Source organism: Anabrus simplex, chromosome 14 (assembly GCF_040414725.1).
Source record: "Anabrus simplex isolate iqAnaSimp1 chromosome 14, ASM4041472v1, whole genome shotgun sequence".
Lineage (NCBI taxonomy): Eukaryota > Metazoa > Arthropoda > Insecta > Orthoptera > Tettigoniidae > Anabrus > Anabrus simplex.
The window spans coordinates 19,453,249-19,472,531 of NC_090278.1; the positions used below are offsets into that span (position 1 = coordinate 19,453,249).

A 19,283-nucleotide genomic window follows, 5' to 3' on the forward strand; every position below is an offset into this window, starting at 1 on the left:
GTACCAAATATGATACGATTTCGCGAGTGAAATATGTTTCCGATAATTAGTTTGGAATTCTTGTTTTCCTTGTTGCCCGTTTTTGTCTCAGACGACTTACTTTTCACTGAAGAAAGCACGGTACGGTACTTCTTTTAACTTCAGTAGGGAAGTTCGTTCTCAGACGATTTCGGTATGGAAGTTAGATGCGGTTCAGCGAATTATACGAGGCGTGTGATGACGGCGATATCGTAATGGTTATAGATAACCAACAAACACAATCCGGTTCGTTGTCGAAGTAGTAGATATGTTAATTCGCAATTAGTGTTGTTTTACCTCTTAGGTAAATATCCTGGCTGCTGTATACCGTTACTAGGCCTACAAGAGCACTGTTTAATAATACAGTTTTATTCCGTTAATTATGGTACTTCCGTATGATACAGTTCATGTGTATTCCATTTGAACTGTTGTCCGAAACTTCTAAGTTCGAGTTTCTTTCGGTTGGTGTCCGTTTGATCTCAACGACGATATTAATATTGTACGTTATGTGAACACATTATTGTACTGAAAATCAACGATGGGACATTCAAAAGTGTCATTCACGAAATATCGAAAAGTTGCTGCCATTATAAATAAGCACGTAAGTCATTCATTCAGCATATTGGTACCAGTAAGTCATTTGCATACAATAACTTTCTTTCACGAAATAATGGAAAACAGTAACGTTGAAAGCACATATTATTTACAGTATCAACAATTGTCGTGTTTGTTGCGAGTTACGTTACAATCACTCCTAAGTCTGTATCGTACATAATGAAATGTGGTTAAATAAACCGAGGTCTGTTGTTTTATTTCTGGTGATAGTTCCATATTACTTCATATTCCTTTGAAGAAGATAAAGAAATGCCTGAGGGAGGCCAAGTTTAGAGAACGTGGCTGTGAGTGGGAGCTAAGAAAAATGAGGGAAGAGATAGAGAGTTCAACATAGATAATTAGTCGGAGGACAAGTAGTGGAAGTGAGGAGGGCTCATGTCCTAAGAGCAAGAGCCCTCAGAGAGCTAGTTCAAATGAGGTATGAATCACTGCAGGTAAAAAAGTGAACAGAAGATTTGAAATATGGAAGTTGAAAGGGAAAGCTAGGAAATGTAGAGTAGAGACAGAAAGAGAGAGGTGATGCAGGGTCATGAGAGGCAGAGAAAGGAGGAGGAATAAGGGAGATCAGGTGAGGAAGGTGAATTTGAGGCTCTGGTAATGTCCAATTCAGTTGATATTCATGTGGGGAAAGTTTATGAGGAAAGGGAACCATGGTGGAGTGTTGCCCATGAATTAATTAAGGCAGATGTTGAAGAAAGTAGAAAGGAAAGAGGAGGCTAAGGAGAAGGTGGTAATTTTTCACGTTGGTACCAAGAACGCAAGGCAAGCAGGAACAGGTACTAATCTAATTTCGGGTGTATGAGCACAGGAGGAAGTTAAGGAATAGTGACTGGAGGATAATTGTGGATTATGGAGGAGTTTGTTAGGTGGGTACATGATAAGGATCTACCCTCAAATGGCCTTCACTTGAAATTCGGTGGTACGTATGAGTTACGGAGTTTGTTTGGGAGAGTTACAGGGAAACATGCAAGAATATGAAGCATTGATGAAATTATCAGGTACTGGTGTGCAACTAGCATTAAGCTGTAGAAGCATTGCAAAAAAAGGGTTACAGTAAAATGAAATAATTGAAATAGACCAGCTAGTGTAATAGGAGTTGTATCTTGGTTGAGGTGTTGGACCTGGCTTTGATAGGTTTATCTCTAAACTAATGACCAAACGATAATAGAATACCTTTGTGTTTTATGTTTCAGTGCAAAGTATTGTAACTCCAACACAGTTTAAATATATTATATGCCATATAAAATGGACCTGGAAGGACATATCAAAGGGGAACCAGTCTGGCTTGAAGGAACAGTAAGTATATCGTTTGTAAATATCATATGGTAAAACTTCATAGTGATTAGAGCATAACTCATATTAGAGAACTTCAGGTATGCTTTCTCTCATAGAGTTATTTTGGCAAACTTCTATGAAAATGAAAATTATATGAATGAAATTAATGCTGTGATCAAAAATAAATTCTTATAATATGATACTTCTTTACTTTGTTAACATGTCTTATTATTTTTTTATTCCTCTTCTGCTTCGTGAATGGGTCACTCAGGCCCACTAGGAATCAACAATTTTCGGCTTTCTTTTTTGCCCAGCAGTTCTTCATCTTCAATGGTTGTACATGTCTCCGGTCCTCTGAATATGCCGATCTTGTGGGTTTCCTTTCTTGTTCCTCAAATCCCTGAGTTGAATGATAATTGCATTTCCTTTCAATCTTGTAGATTTGACAATCTTAACTCAGTGAGGTCTTTCTCTAATAATTTGTACCACTTTGGTCTAGTGGCCTCGTTTTGTAGAAATTTGTAAATTTCATATAAAGTCTGATAGGGTTCATTTGTTTCAAATGTCTTGCAAATTGGATTTGTGGCATTTCAGTTGCATCTCTAATTCTGGAAATGTGCTTGTTTATTTCGCTTTTAGGTTTAGGATAATGAGTTCCATTTATGATTGTAGGTCATGAGATTTTATGCATGATTTTTCATTCTTTAATTTCTATTGTTACTTTAATCCCTATTGTTGTAGGTTGAGAGTTTCCGCAGTGTAGAGTGCTTCTGGTGTACCTGCTGTATTGTAATGTCATATCTTAGTGTTCCATGATAGACATTGTTTATTGTAAACGGTTCTTGTTAGTTGGAAAGCAGTTTCCATCTTTTGAGTTCTTGAAATTATGGATTTCCTTTCATTACAGTTTTTTTATAATCCATTCACCTAGGTGTTTGTATACATTCATCCTTGAGATTTTGTTAGTGCCAATGATAATTTCTTGTGGTGCATTTTTTGTGTGTCATATGTTCAGGATTTTCATTATATGCTTGAAGTCAGAGTTTTGCTGATTGCTCTTGTATAATATCAAGTTTCTTTTCAGTGCATCTGGTATATTTTTGGCTATAAGTGCCATATCATCAGCAAAAGCTAGACATTCAATTTTTTATACCTTTATTCTTAGGTCCTAAATGGTGAGATGGTGCACCTGCTTTCCTCCATTCTCTGACAACCTTCTCAAGAATACGATTGAAAAGTTACCCCATCCCCTTGTCAGACTCCTGTATTTATTTGAAATTCCTGACTATATTCACCCATGAACTTTACCTTAGCTATAGTTTCGGTAAGCATTTCCTTAATAATATTTCTTGTTATTTGATCTAGTCTAAATTCTTATAAAACATTAAGTAGCAAATCTCAATCTCTACTCTCATGCTTTTTTTAAAAACAACGAATGAGATCACATAGTTCTTGTTTGCTGTGGTACGGAAGTATGATATTGTATTCTTTAAATTAAAAATTTGCTCAGCGCATGACCTTCCTTTTCCAAATCCAGCTTGGTATTCTAAATAATACAAGGAATTTCACACTTATATTTTTAATAGAGGTTTTTACAGGGATAAATATGTGAAATGTGATGAGGGAAATGAACTTTATTCATTATAAAAGGCACTACAGTTGTGTTCACCTATCATCATACCACACACTTGTAGGCTCATACACATTGTAGCATTATGTTTTCGATGGCCATTAGATGACATCTTAGAAGTCATTAATTGTTGGGGTAATGATGAGTAGTTGTCATCGGAACATTGACCTTACACCACTTTCCCTTGCGCTCTCTGTTCTAATCTTCGCCCAGTGCTGTAATAGCTGATGGTGTTTCATGGCTAGAAGTGTAACATTTACATAGTGATTGAAGCACAGAGTGGACAAAGGTTACTATTTGTGATACCTGCAGAGGGTCTTCAGATAATGGCCCAGATATAGAAACCAAAGAATAACGGTCAAGAGTTTTTATCACAGTGACCATGTGACAGCTCATAATCTGGAGGCCGTCGGGTTCAGTAGTTGTTGCTTGTTGGTCAAAAATCATTGAGGGCTCTGGTGCCATTGAGTTCGTTTTCCTTGATTTAATCAAAATTATTGACATTCACATTTAGGCCATTGTTCTTCATAATTGCTGATAGTGATTGGTTAGTTCCCATTCACTCCAAGCATTCTGTACGCTGACAGTCATGAAACACACTGGTCACGTTCACCTTTTCACTATCATTGGAACAAATGATTCTCATGTGTAGGTTGTTATGTATTGACCATATGGTACCGGTATAAGAAAATATAGAACTAAAGTTTTCCACCTTAATCAATACACAATATGTCTTAAAGAAACCATACGAATTGAGACATAAAAGGTACATGTTTTAGCCTTTTTGGGACCTCATCTGCTTAAAGAAAAAAATTATATATTTAAAAGCAAGGGTGTGAATTTAACACTGAAAGCTCTCTCATACTGAACTAATCATTTGAAAAGATGTTGTATTAGCCATTATAGAAATGTGTTCTGTAGCAACTTGGAGTTCCATTTCTTGGAAATTAGGAATATTTCAGCACTGTAGCAAGGGACAATAAAATTTTCATACCATTCATACAGTGCATCTCATCCACTATCTCAATCTTCAGGCTGTTGTTTGCACTGCATTTGGACCGTACATTTTATATTTTTGATTCTGGTACTCTACGGCAGGAGCGATAGAAATCTTCACCTGTGATGTGGGTTGATAAATTGTGCAAACGGCAAATCTCTATATTTACAGCATTCATTGTGAAAATTAAAGACCTCGAGACTGGACATTGAGTGCAGTCTGAAAGCCGCGGTGCTAATTCAAGTGTTCTACAAACTGCAGTGCAAGCGATAATGTAATAATATATATTTTATTTACTGATTCCTTTTTTGTCAGTATTTTTGTTTGTATTGGTTCACTGTTTGAATGAAATGTACATTGATGCAGGGGATCAGGGTATGGATAGAAGGTATTGAATTTTAAAATATATTCTTATATAAATTCAAGTTTCACACAAATAGCAGTGCTCTGTCTGTACAGGAAATGATTATCAGATCCCAGTCAAACTTTGCTGGCTCTCCATCAGTTATCAGGTAAACAGAGGGGAGGGGAAATATCAGTTGATCCTCGTGACATTGATCATGAACCATAAACAGTCGTAGAAGACATTCATGGTAGATGTTCTGATCTTTCTGTAGAAAGCAATGAAGAGGGGTATGATGGAATGCGTGATAGCAATGTTAGGTTCCATATATGCAGGAATAATATTACTAAGGTGTAGTGAATTTGTTACTGATACGAATGCCAGAGCACAGTAAAAAATATAATCAAATTTTGTTGGGTCCACAGCATCCCTCACCGCTATCACATAAACCCAGACTTATTTTGTCAAATAATGACACTTGACTTGATTAATGACAGTATAAATTTCACCAGTATTTACGTAACTAAAAAACTATCCTAAATTAGACCAATTTGGGACAGGGATTACAAAACAATTTCATGTTTAGATGTGTTAGTACTTTTTGGCGCTCTGTTTTGATTGCCGTCAAGAAGGGGAATTTTGCTAATTGCCTAGAATAATTCAGAACTATTGGGGCTGGTACGATGATTCTTTGTGCTAATTTCCACCAGAACTATTCCCTTTACTTGATGAAATCCCTCTGTTTTGATAAATACCAACAGAATATTCTATTTTTCCTTTCTTTTCATTATTGCTGTTTCAATAATTCATTAAACAATTGTTCATTCCTCACTAATGCATATTTTTAATATTACATAATTTACACCATAATAAAATATTCAACACTGGAGAGGTTTCTTTTCATGTGATGTCCAATTGATACAGCATGAACACTTCCAAGACTTGAATGGGCGCGGATGTCTAAAGGTTAAACTCGTTGTTGTTCCTTTGAACACTATAGCTTGAAGGAGATTTCTTATATGGATGGTGCATTATAGGTCTAACTCTGTGCACAGTAATGATAGATGTTTGCAAATAACAAATCTATAACAAATATCCAAATACAATAGGGCAGATGAAATAGGTGTATTTCATAATAAGCTGTTAAAATTAAAAAAATACCAGTAATTAATTTTTTAGTTTTGAATCAACAGATTCACTTTGTGTACACTGATGAAGATAATTGTAAGTTTTTCTATACATTTTTCTGACCTGATGTTATTTTTGAAAGAATTTTTGTGTGGTAAAATATTGCTGTGCAATACATTAATATCCGTTAGCATTCAAAGGGACACTTTCCTCCTCCTGATGGACACTGAGGTGACGTACTTTTAATGATGCTCCATATGTAGCAATTTTCCAAGAAATGTTGAAGACATTTTTGTAAGGCATTTGATTTTATGTGCACCTGGCAATTTTTATTGTTTTTGTAGACTTCTTATGCAGTTTTGAAAGTGACTTTAATTCTGGGATGTCATGAGTTGCCGAGCTCTTTTGTTGGTGACTACAATGTGTGACGTTTCAGAAGATTGTAACTAATAAAGGAACTTATCCGCAGGAAAATTACCAACTTGTATCAGAAATGACAAATTTGAAGGAAGAATTTAAATCAGAGGAGATGGAGCTGGGAGGAACACAGGTGAACACAGTGGAGGTATTGTAATGATTTGATTAACTGTGACATGCTTTTAATGTTATTCCACATGTAGACATTTTCCTAGAACAGTTAAAGAAATTTTAGATTTAATGTCCAGTACAAAGTTTTATGAATTTCGTAGTTGCCTTATGTAGTTTTGAAACACGCTAAAATTGCCATGCTCATTTGTTATGACTAGATTGCATGATGTATTGGAAGTGTGCACCTAATATATTAACTTATCCACAGGAAAATTACAAACTTGTGTCGGAGATGATACATTTGAAAGAAGAACTTAAATCAGAGTTGACAGAGCTGCGACAAACACAGGTAAACATGTGAGATATTGTAATTATTTGATAACCTGTTTTCTTATTAAAAAACTTCTGCTGAACAGTTTGTAAACACTGTTTGAGATACCTAATTTTAAAAAACCTGTGGGTAGTTAAAGCCTGATGTGGCATTGACATCTCGTCATGGCGCTATCCCTTACAGGCTTTGAATGATGGTATATCTACGCAGACACAATTATTCCTGGACATTTCTCATTTTGAACATTGTTACTCCTAAGGATCTCGTCAACACACATCTGATCTACGTGGAAATGTTTCAAACCCCGCTAAACATGTCTCATTCAGCAATCGGCTATTTGCTAAACTTTCGCCCTCAGTATGGAGGTTTGTGTTAACTCACCCTCTGTCAGCTATGTGTCCTTCGCACATATAACCAGGTTCTGATCTGTGTTTGGCCCCCAAATTTTTTGCGCTGTAGCAAGTTCTACTATGAAGCCTGTCTCTCTCATCACGTAAATGAACATCCTACTCATGACATAATATGATGTGGGTTGAAACTCTCAAACACTAAAATGGAACTGAATAACTATTTTTATCACAGCAAAAACTGTCATGAATTATGCCTTGAGTGCTCCATTTGTAATGATTATTTATTTCGGCCGTAGCACAGTGTGCCTTGAGCACACTTGAAGGACTGAAAAATTGTTTTCACCAAGGCACAATTTCAGTTGGAGTGTACCTTGAGCATCTGTGTAGAATTGACATGGGATCAAGGGAAACTCTTAAGCATTTTACAGTCTGCGTCCTGCATAAAAGAGCACAATTCAGGGATTCTCCTTTATGTATGTATGTATGTATGTATGTATGTATGTATGTATGTTCAGTCCCTCAGCGATGCCGCTGGTGGGATCCTCAACAGCTCCTGTCATCAGCTGTCATAGATGGCATAGGCGTCACTGAAGAGGTATACTAGGGAAATGTGTAGTGAGGTAGCTTTCCGTTGCTTTCCTCGGAGCTAGAGTTGCTATTATATATCAGTCTGCCAAGCCCACTGAAATACATACACCAACAGACCCTATGAACAACATTTTCACACCATTCATAGCAGGGACTGGCTGCATTAGAATTTGCATTACTAGCATCGCTCATACCTCAGTCACTTTCATATTGTCAAAGCCAAGGATCTGACAGAGGCAGATGTATGAAAGTAACAAAATTGCTCTGGCCTATACCAGAAGACGTAGTACACTGTAAACACTAGGTCCTGCCAGCAAAGGCGGTGATTCTCCGTTGGAATTATAAAATTATTTCACAGGGTTGATTTATCTGCTTAGCAAATTTTCGTGTTCTTTTATGCTCCTTCAAATGTTCTGAAAATATGTACATATTCCCGGACAACGAAAGGTCTTTAAACAGGAATTTAAAATGATGGCTAAAAATTGCATCATTGCATTCAGTTGTTTGGTAGACATTCCCAACTTTTTAGTAGCCATGCCACTGGGGGCTGCACAGTGCTCATATTTACATTATATGTTACAAGAAGTTTGCTGGTAATTTATATTGAAGTCTCCTCGTTTTGAATTATTACTCAACTCTATTAATTAAGCGCTGTAAAGCAACCTTTCTTGATCAGTGAGAGTGTGTGTGTGGAACAGTAGAATAAAAAATCAGCCAAAGAGGACAATTATCTTGAGTAACCTTGAAAATACAAAGAAGATCCAATAGCTCTTTCTCCATCTGTTTTTCCCCTCCTCTGTTTTGTCTGGTTCTTCCACTCTCCTCTGCATCATGGATTGATGCTCCTTTTGTCAGCTATCTTTGGTGTCTTGGTGCAAGTGCATTTTACCTATCCATTTTTTCCAAGTTTTGAAACCAAAATATTCACCTCCTGCCAGCTCATCCTCTGCTTTCAACTTTGTTTGGAGTATTAAACACTTTGAAATTAATATTGCAAACAAATATTTGTGGTTTTGTGGCTCTTATTAATCAGTGAACCATTTACTCTTTGACTAAGCCATATTTGGAAGGCAAGATTTTATCTTGAGTGTCACCTAATCATTGTAATATGGACCTCTCTATGCAATTATACCATCTGTTTAGAAAATTCTGCTGTTACAGCCAGCTCCGTAAGTTCATTCACCGCATCTTCAGTAATTTGGATTCCCAATTTTTGTTGCGGACCAATAATTAATTAACAGATCATAAACTATAACCATAAAATACTCATGTAAAATATTGTTTGAATTGTCAGGATATTCAATAATAAAAATCTGATAAGGGCAATACGGCAGGTACATTGACATAAAATTACTCTTCTTCTCGAAGTGCCATGTCCTTGATTGACATTGTCAGTCAATCTGGTCCAGGTCACCCTACTAATTTGTGATCTATGTAAGATATCTGATAATAAATTGGACTGCAGGTGCAGATTTTTCTACCAGTCATTACACAGGGCCTCTACTTCATTTTAATTTCCTTGAAGTATGAGTTACTGGAGCTGGTGTTACGCACAATGACTGAACAGTTTTTCTTAAAGGATAATGTTCCAAAATAAAGAGAGATCCTATTAATAATATAAAAATTTATTTGGAACAAATCCTTAAAAAGTACTCATTTCATGTTTATGGAACAAAAAATTTCCTAATCAACTAGTATGAATTGGAGACTTCATTCAGCCAGAGCTCTACTGAAGACCTATAATTAATTTTAGAAATAGTCCCACCTATAAAGTTTCTCAATTTATTCGAAAGAGCTTAAGAAAAATTATAATTTTGCAGCAAAAGGATCTGTTAAAAACTCAGTAGAATTTTGTAATAACAATCAAATTTAATTATGATCAGTTTAAAAAATTCACGAAACTCAGCCGTCAAAAATTACCAGTGTTTTGCCCCAGTGCGGCATGGGATTATGTGGATCACTGGACTGATGTTACTTTGTCAGGTTTGAAGACATCTCAGTGTCATTTGGAATATGGGTTTCAATCCGAAATCATCAATTGAAAATACTGGTCTGGTCATTGGATGAAAAAATGATATTTTTTATGACATATTTTTGCTAAAACATTTTCTGCAGAACTTCTAGATGTTGTGCTTATTCTAGGAATGCAGGACTGCACCCAGAGGGCTGTTTTGAAAAATATGACATTCTGAAGTTATTTAAATAGATACTTCTGTGCCAAATACTCCTCCCTCACATTTGAGAATTATTATTTTATTAATTATTGTGTATGCATAACCTAAAGTCACTGTTCTGTCAAAATAAACTTGGTGCTGGCGTAGAACGAGGTCTGTTATTGCTTAGAGCCCGAAAGTTTAATCATTGAGCGATTTTATTCTCGTAAATATATATTCATATTAATTTCTTTGCACTTTACTCGTTTGTGTGTATGTACATCGAGACTCACAACTCTTCTGTTTACAGCAGCTGTAACTTTTATGTTATACATATTTTGACATATTCTACTCAATGCACTACATAGAAATATGAATTGTGCAACAATACAAGCATCGCCTCCCATGTTAGATCACACTGTGTGTCGTACACTTGCTTTCTTAACAGCCCCCTTAATTCTGTGCTGTTTTAGTTCTGTTCCTCTGCTTAATTGATCTGACTTTGTTAATGCAGTTCGTAAGTTAAGCATCTAGATCGTGTGTTTTCATGATATATTCATTTCCTGACTTTCTTAGGATGCGGCGTACATTAAGATTTTGTAACTCTGGCCCTTGTTTGGCTCTACAAGCAGCTAGCCTTTCTAGTTTCCTAACAGTGTAGAGTACAATATGCCTTCTCTTGTATCAACAGGAAGATGGAGTGTATCCTTAATGGAGTTTCTAATTATTTAATCAACATTTTGGAAGAGTGTCTGTGACCCTTCATCAAGCTAGTGTTCTATAGCTGGAAGAAAGGCCTAAGTAAGGGGTAGGTAAACTGATTAACAACAAAGAATTTGTGATCGGTTTTTAGAAGATGGCTATTCAACAGAATATCAAGTTCCTATTTTAAGTAGTTTTTTAAAGAATATTTGTCTAAAATTAACATATTGGCAGTATCAACACCTTGGTAACAGATATTCTCGTTCTTACCACTACCATGAATTATGAAACTGTTGTTTATAATCATGGGTAAACTCTGGATCTTTCCTTTCACAATGTTGAAGGCTACAAATTTGGAAGTGTTTAGTTGTAACCCTGTTTCATAACCTAATTCAACAACTGTACTCGTCAATATCATGGCATGCTCTTGGCTGTTGCTGAGAATGAATGTACCATTAGGAACAACCACTTATGTTAATTTTCGACTGCAGGAACAAGATGATATTCTCACTTTGAGGATACGTTTTCTTCAGATAGTTGCTCTAGATTAAAATTCGTAGCCAGGCTATATAAAGCAGGTGAGTGATGTCCCCCTGCATTACTCCACGGTCAATTTATCAGTCTCCATTGATCTCTCTTGCCCAGTTGGCAAATTACCTCGTCTTCTCTTTAAAAAATTTCAAACTAGGTGGAAATTAATTGAACATCTCTCGTGGTAAATTATTCCAGTGCCTAATTCCTCTTCCTGTATTTGAAAATTTGCCCCTATTTGTCCTCATGAGTTCCAGTTCTATCTTCATATTATTATCTTTCTTATTTTTATGAACCCCTTTAAAGCTTATTTTTCTCTGATGTCATTCCACACCATGTCTCTGCTGACAGCTGGAACATACAGCTTACTCCAAATTTTTGACACAATTCTAATCACACTTTGGAATTAAATTATGTAATTAAAAAAATTGTCAGAACATGTTTCATCTCATGAGGGACATCTTCAGATGCTTGTTAATAGTATAGATTATAATGGACATAAGTAGACAACACAGAATAATGAAAAACATCGAAGATTCCTGAAACTTAACAAGCATGCACTGAGTACACTAGAATCTAATTGATGTGGAGAACTAATTATCTGAGCCTTGAGAATGAAAGACACACCATTTTTTTTTGTTCATGTTCCATTTAAAAATTTACACTTTAAAAAATAAGTCATTGAAGTAGAACAATCTTTATAAAATGGTTATTTATATGAATCCATTATCCATAATACTTGTCCAGACAATACAGTCATTAGGTGTATTTTAGCCGATATTTACCTTTACCTTCATCTCTTGGAACATTCAAAGGTCATTGGACAAATTCAAGGCTACGTAGATGAAACATTCATAATAATAGACCAGCAACTTCACAGTAGCTCTAACATCGTAGATTTTCTCAAATCATTGGATCTGAACATTAAATTTACAGTTGAAGACCAGGCCAAAAATTCTGTCATTTTTCTGGACATTACTATTCCACCCTTTTGAGGAATTCTAGCCAGTTTCTCTGGGTTGATTCGATTAGCTCAATGTGGATTGCAAAGAAGGAAAGCGGATGCCGATGTGCCGTCTACAGCATTACCTAACTATAATTCGCACTGATGAATGTCCATCCAACCTATGTGGGTCTTAATTTAATGTACTCGAAGACTTGTCATCTTAATAATAATGCATCTTATACTAACATAGAATTCAGAAATAGACATCTCAAGTAACTTTAAACTTAGAATTATTTATTATACAAAGTATGAAAATAATATTTAGGAAGAGGAAAATAAAATTAATATGGGATATCAAACTCAGAATGGGTTAATAAATCAATGTCTGTTACATAAAATTTATTAGTAATGATTATCTCGATCCTGTCTCTCTCACTTATTTACATTGAAATTGCACTGAAATTAGCTAAAGTCTCCATTACATTCAACGTTAATCAATTATAATAATGGATTTGTTCACTCTTCTCTTAGGAAAAAGGTAAATTAATTTACACAAACACTTGCTCAAATTAGAACATTTCAATATCTAACCTATCTCTGTATGAAGCTTGCACAGTTAACTAATATATCACTTCATGGCTTAATTTCTCTCCTTTGGATTTGTTTTGTGGTGTTATCTCATGGTCATGCATGGTTCTATAATCTGCAGGATATAAGATAAGTTTCCATTTATTTCAGCTCAAAAATATGCTGATATTACTTAAATTTAATCCATAATCTACCATCATATCTTAGAGTTAGCATTCATGTGCACAACAACACAATTATGAAGTATCCTTTAACATGTATCAACTTAAATGCATCTGAATAGAATAATAAGATCTTGTGTAAGACAAGTAATGTTATTGGCAGTTCATTTATGAAGATATATTGACTTTAACCTTGTTTTCAATCACATACAGTAAGCCTGGTTCTCTGTATTTGTGTCTTGGTCTGCTTATAAGAATATAGCCATCTACCTCAAGTTCTATCTTACTAGTTCCAAGTATAAGAAGTTGCTTGTTCTAAAAGGGGTATGCTTTTATTCGATGACTGCAGCTTATCTTGCTAATTCTTACATGTTAACATATGTTGTAGTAAATCTACAGCATCTAATTACTCGATAATCCTCATAACTTCACAATTCAAAGCCCCTATGATTCTTAATTGTGTCATTCTTTCCATGAAATATTCAATACATTCCATTTCTTGGTTCAACTTGACGTGGAATAGCTTTATATTTACTCTTTCATTCATTTCTTTTATGTAACACATTACTATCATAAATCATCTATCTCAATTCATATTTCTTGAAATATATACCTCTTTGTAATATTAATAACCTCTCTTGACACATAAACACCTTCCTATATATATCAGCACTCTCACTTGGATCCTTAGCTTGTCAGTACATCGTAACCTTTTTTTCTGATGTCGCTTTAAGATCACATAACCTTCCTTAATACAACAAAGTATTCCCTATATATGTGTTCTGAATAACATTGCCTTCAATCATATGACATTGCTACTTGAAATATAGTTCACTTCCAACCTATTCTTATAAAAAGAACTACAACATTGGTTATGGCACAATGAAACTTAGCTTGAATCTTGCTGCTGAGTCTATTATATTGGGATTTGCTTATATGTTAAAGAAGACTGCCTAACGACTTAAAAATTGATCTCTAGTGAAGTTACTCGCGAGAACATCCAGCACTGGTTACTTTTCTGACAACTTAAGCGGTACCATACCAAACTTTCAATCACATGAAGTGAAGACAAATATTATCTATTAAATATGTATGTTTTTATTAGAAACTTATCTTTTTCCTGTTTTCTGGGGACTGGCCTATGTCTGCTCCTTCTCCTTCATCTTTGACTGACTTCCATGGTTGGTACTTGAGCCTTCTGTCATCCACGGTATGGGATCATCTTGGTTTGGCTTGGGTCATCTTTTGAAGTCCACTCCCTCATCTTCTTACAGATTCGCCATGTTGATCTACTCAGTCATAGAATCATAAAATACCGGGTGAGTTGGCCATGCGGTTAGGAGCACGCCACTATGAGCTTGCATCCGGGAGATAGTGGATTCGAATCCCACTGTCGGCAACCCTAAAGATTATTTTCCTTGGTTTCCCATTTCACACCAGGCAAATGCTGGGGCTGTTCCGTAATGAAGGCCACGGCCACTTCCTTTCCATTCCTAGGCCTTTCCTATCCCATCGTCACCATAAGGCCTATCTGTGTTGGTGCGACATAAAGCAAAATAGCAACAACAACAGAATCAAAATACAATGGGAATATCCAAAGCCTTCCGAATAATTAATTCATTTTCTTAATGAAGTGCTTGGTTTGGTCTCTATGATAATATCAGATTCTGCATATATCTACTGCCTTTACTAATTTTATGTTGTTATTCTCCTTTTTAGTAGATTTTGGTAATGTTATTCTGTATTGCAATCTATGTCTGTTTTAAAGCTGTCTCAATGTGTTGGTCTTTCGTAGCAAGTTGGTCTTCCGTTTGTGTTATTGATCTGCATTGATATTAAGTATATCTTATGTATCCTTCACAATGTTGCATGTTGTATTAATTCACTTACACAAAGGTATTTTATTTTAATATTATTCTTTTCTTGACGTTATTTGGATTTTAAATCTTCTGCTTCACTTCTGTTCTTCTGAAAAGATTTCCAGTCTATATTTTTTTCAATGTTATCACTCTTCGACAATTCGTATCTCATACTTTTTGATATACTGCCTTTGTGATAATGTCTATTTCCGTATGGTATTAGTCTAGACTTGTGAAATTACTATGATATTCCAATCTTCTTAATTTTTTTGCAGATAATTTTTTTATATAATACAGATGTTGATTCCCATAGGGAATCTGTAATATTTGTTCCGAATGAGTAAATTTATAATACCAATATAAATGGTCCGTTATTGGACATTATAAATTTTCCAGCTAACTCATTCCTGGTTGCCAGCGTTTCGCACTCGTGTGCTAGGCTGGGCTCATCAGTTGGTACCTAGCACACCTACCAAGACGCATGGCTAGTGCATACCGTGGAGGCCACTGCGTAGGCCAATTGCAGCCACCGGCAGTGCCAATGCACTATGAGACACTGTCTCACTACTAAAAATTGATGCCTGCTTGGCCATCAGATAATACAGATGTTGATTCCCATAGGGAATCTGTAATATTTGTTCCGAATGAGTAAATTTATAATACCAATATAAATGGTCCGTTATTGGACATTATAAATTTTCCAGCTAACTCATTCCTGGTTGCCAGCGTTTCGCCCTCGTGTGCTAGGCTGGGCTCATCAGTTGGTACCTAGCACACCTACCAAGACGCATGGCTAGTGCATACCGTGGAGGCCACTGCGTAGGCCAATTGCAGCCACCGGCAGTGCCAATGCACTATGAGACACTGTCTCACTACTAAAAATTGATGCCTGCTTGGCCATCAGATAATACAGATGTTGATTCCCATAGGGAATCTGTAATATTTGTTCCGAATGAGTAAATTTATAATACTAATATAAATGGTCCGTTATTGGACATTATAAATTTTCCAGCTAACTCATTCCTGGTTGCCAGCGTTTCGCCCTCGTGTGCTAGGCTGGGCTCATCAGTTGGTACCTAGCACACCTACCAAGACGCATGGCTAGTGCATACCGTGGAGGCCACTGCGTAGGCCAATTGCAGCCACCGGCAGTGCCAATGCACTATGAGACACTGTCTCACTACTAAAAATTGATGCCTGCTTGGCCATCAGATAATACAGATGTTGATTCCCATAGGGAATCTGTAATATTTGTTCCGAATGAGTAAATTTATAATACCAATATAAATGGTCCGTTATTGGACATTATAAATTTTCCAGCTAACTCATTCCTGGTTGCCAGCGTTTCGCCCTCGTGTGCTAGGCTGGGCTCATCAGTTTTTATCTTACTCGACCAAAATATTACTTCACTGAATACTGCAGTGGTACACTATCAGCATAGAACAAAAAATTTATCCTGTATGTGCTATAGAAAACCAACTTCCTCTTCTATTACTATTAAGAATGATTCTCTTCATCTCAGTGTTCAGAAAATCGGTGGCCTATTATAACTGTGTTTATTGCATGTTTCATTTACGTCTTTCACACAAAGAATTGAATAAGGGATTACAGTTTGGACATAGTTTGGCTAAGTTCAATGGATTTATCATCAACACCATAAATAAAATATTTGGTGAAATTTGTATGAAACAACGTACTATATTAATTCCAAAATCATGCAGGAGAAATGAAATCACAACTTTCACTTTTAATAATCCTGACAATTTTCAAATAACAAACTTATTCAAGAATAATGATTTTCAAGTTGCTTTTTCAACCAACAATACTGATCACCAGTTGTTTACTAATCATAGTTCTGTTAATTCCAAAAATGATCGGTGCTCTGCCCCAGGCATTTGTTAGCTACCCTATAACCAATGCAAGCCTTCTTACATCAGTCATACATGGCACAGTTTCACAACTCGATACCTGGAATATTTTAATGCTAGAAAACACTGTAAATTTTCCTCTATGAGTAATCATGAGCGAAGCCAACCATTTGTTCACTTCAGTTAATCAAGATCTGACTATTTTACAAGGGCACCGTGTGGATGTCTTTAGATCCGTTTTATAACAACAACTTGAATTTAAATGACATCCCACAATATCAAAATCCATTATATGGTCGAAGACCATCCTTTCCTAAATTACTTGGTAGTAGAAAAAGGTGGATTTTTCTAAATCAAAATACCCGTTCCATATTCTTTTCTTACAAGTGCTTTTGGCTCTCCCCTTCCATCTGCCCATTCCTCCCCACCCTTGCTGGATTAAGCCCCTGGATGAGGCACAACACACTGTTACAATACCAGACGAGTAACAGCGGCCGCCAAAACCGTCCACGTTACTTGAGTGGCGTCAGCCATAAGGAGTAACAAGAGTATGAGTATGTTCCCTATCTCTCCCTGCTCACACTTTAGACCCCAGTTATATTTTTATCATTTTTCTCAGTTTTCTTTTTTTTCTTTTCCTCTTTTTCCAGACAACCAATCCAAACATTGTTTTTCACACATTTCATAACAGTTATGACACATTCATTGTTTGATGCAGTTTTCCTTTGGCTTTGAGGAGTCGCCCTCTTCATTGAAGATCAATTTCCATCTCCATCAGCATGTCTGTAGTGTCAGCAAGAGTATTATGCATAATGGATTCATATAAATAACCATTTTATCAGGACAGACTGATTTTTAAATTTTAAATTTTGTAAATTGAACATGAAGAAACAAATGGTGTTTTCTATGTCCTCAAGACTCTGATAATTAGTTCTAAGCACCAATTTGATTGTAGTATACTCAGTGCATGCTTGTTAAGTCTTAGGAATCTTTCATGCTTTTCACTATTCTGCGTTGTCTGTTTATGTCCATTTTAATCTACACTATTAGCAACCGGTTGAAGATGTCTCATATGAGCCAAAACATGGACTGCCAATTTTTTGATTATGTAAGTCAATCACAACATGTAATTAGAAATTGTATTGAAAAGGTGGAAATCCTCAAGTCTGTCATTTTAGAGTACAGTGAAGTTTGGAACTTGTAATGTCGTACTGCTCAGTCGAACAGCTCTACTCCTTACTCCCAGCCCAGACTTTACAATAATGTTGCAATACTGGGGAGCTCTGTTTGGGAAGAGGACCAATTGATGTCTGCTTGACGATCCGAATCATCGATGGGAATGCAATTATTGGAAAGCTACAAGTGATAAGTCAAGTAATATGTACAGGACAAGCACACAAAGACAGGATGTTGTTGGAAGAGAAGAACAGATATGGCGTTGTGTGTGGATGTGATCCCTCTTACAGTGCTGTCCTCTTCTTATGTTTATACTATTGTGTGTTCCTTTGTATGATCTTGTCTCTTTAAAGATATGACACTTATTTGTTCAGTAGCATTTTTTATATTGGGAGAATGAATTTATATTTTTATTTTGCCATCTGTCTTCTTGTTTATTCGTATATTTTTTTCTTGTTACCTATTTACTTTTTAATTTCCTTTCCATATTTCTTACTTACAGCTTTCTGCAGAAGTTAAGGATGAAATAATCATAGAAGAACATCCAGTAGGTCAACCGGTCCAGTGTTTCAAAGAAGAAAACATGTAAGTACAGTTCAACTTACTTATGTTTTACATCCCTAATCTTGCAAAATACAGAATTTATTGTTTATCTGCTCTTTAGCTCCCTCTGTGTACAAGTGGTCATTTCGACACCCAGATCCCAAAGTTGCAGGTTCAATCCTGATGCAGACAATGAGACTTTTGAAGGACTTACGGAATGTCCACTGGATAGTTCATGTTGTACATTCTCTGGCATTTACTTGACGAAATTAATTAATTTTGGCTGTTGATGCCTGAGATGCCACCTAGCAGGAATACAGGAAAATGGAATATCGAAATTAACAAGTGGGCAGCCAAATTGCATGAATGTAAGGTGCCTGCTCATGATAACTTAGGCCATAAATTCCTGTCATTACCTGGTCACTGTTGTGCTCAGTGTTAGGAGTTAATATCTGTGATACAGCCTTGTTTGTCAATTTAATCCTTCTTTTTTCTTACCATATTATATTTCACCTATAACTTCCTAACATACTAGTGGTGAGAGTTGGGTAAAATGTGGAAGAAATTTAAGAATAAGATAAATGTTTTTTGGGATATAGTTTTAATGAAGAGGTAAGTGCAAGAAATTCCTGAGGTAGATCAAAATGTGTGGTGGGTTAGATTAAAATACCTTAAGGCAACCATAAATATTTATGCATTATCTCGTTTTCATTGCATCTCTTGGCATCAATTTTCATCATCTGATGCATTTATTTCCTCCAAAGAATACTCAGTTTTGTCAGAATTCTTCATCATCATCAATTCCCCTTTTCGCATGACACCAGGCGCAGGCAAATATGGCTCTTCACTTCGTCCTGTCTCCACCATTCCTGAGCCACCACTGTGTTCCAGTCGACATTCCATTGTCCTGTGATGTTATTCACAGAGTCTATCCTTCTTAATCTTCGTCTCTC

The 19,283-nt window shown here is 36.0% G+C and overlaps 1 protein-coding gene across 1 annotated transcript in view; it reads left to right on the forward strand.

Moving 5' to 3' along the window:
* The first annotated feature begins 389 nt into the window (after positions 1–389).
* Positions 390–19,283, forward strand: part of LOC136885490 (uncharacterized) — a 179,117-nt gene continuing 160,223 nt past the window's right edge. Inside the window, exons 1-5 of the mRNA XM_068230397.1 lie at positions 390–619; positions 1,827–1,929; positions 6,476–6,571; positions 6,803–6,883; positions 18,290–18,372. Coding sequence (XP_068086498.1) covers positions 1,867–1,929; positions 6,476–6,571; positions 6,803–6,883; positions 18,290–18,372 — 323 coding nt within the window. The 5' untranslated portion in view covers positions 390–619; positions 1,827–1,866. The remainder of the gene's footprint in view (positions 620–1,826; positions 1,930–6,475; positions 6,572–6,802; positions 6,884–18,289; positions 18,373–19,283) is intronic.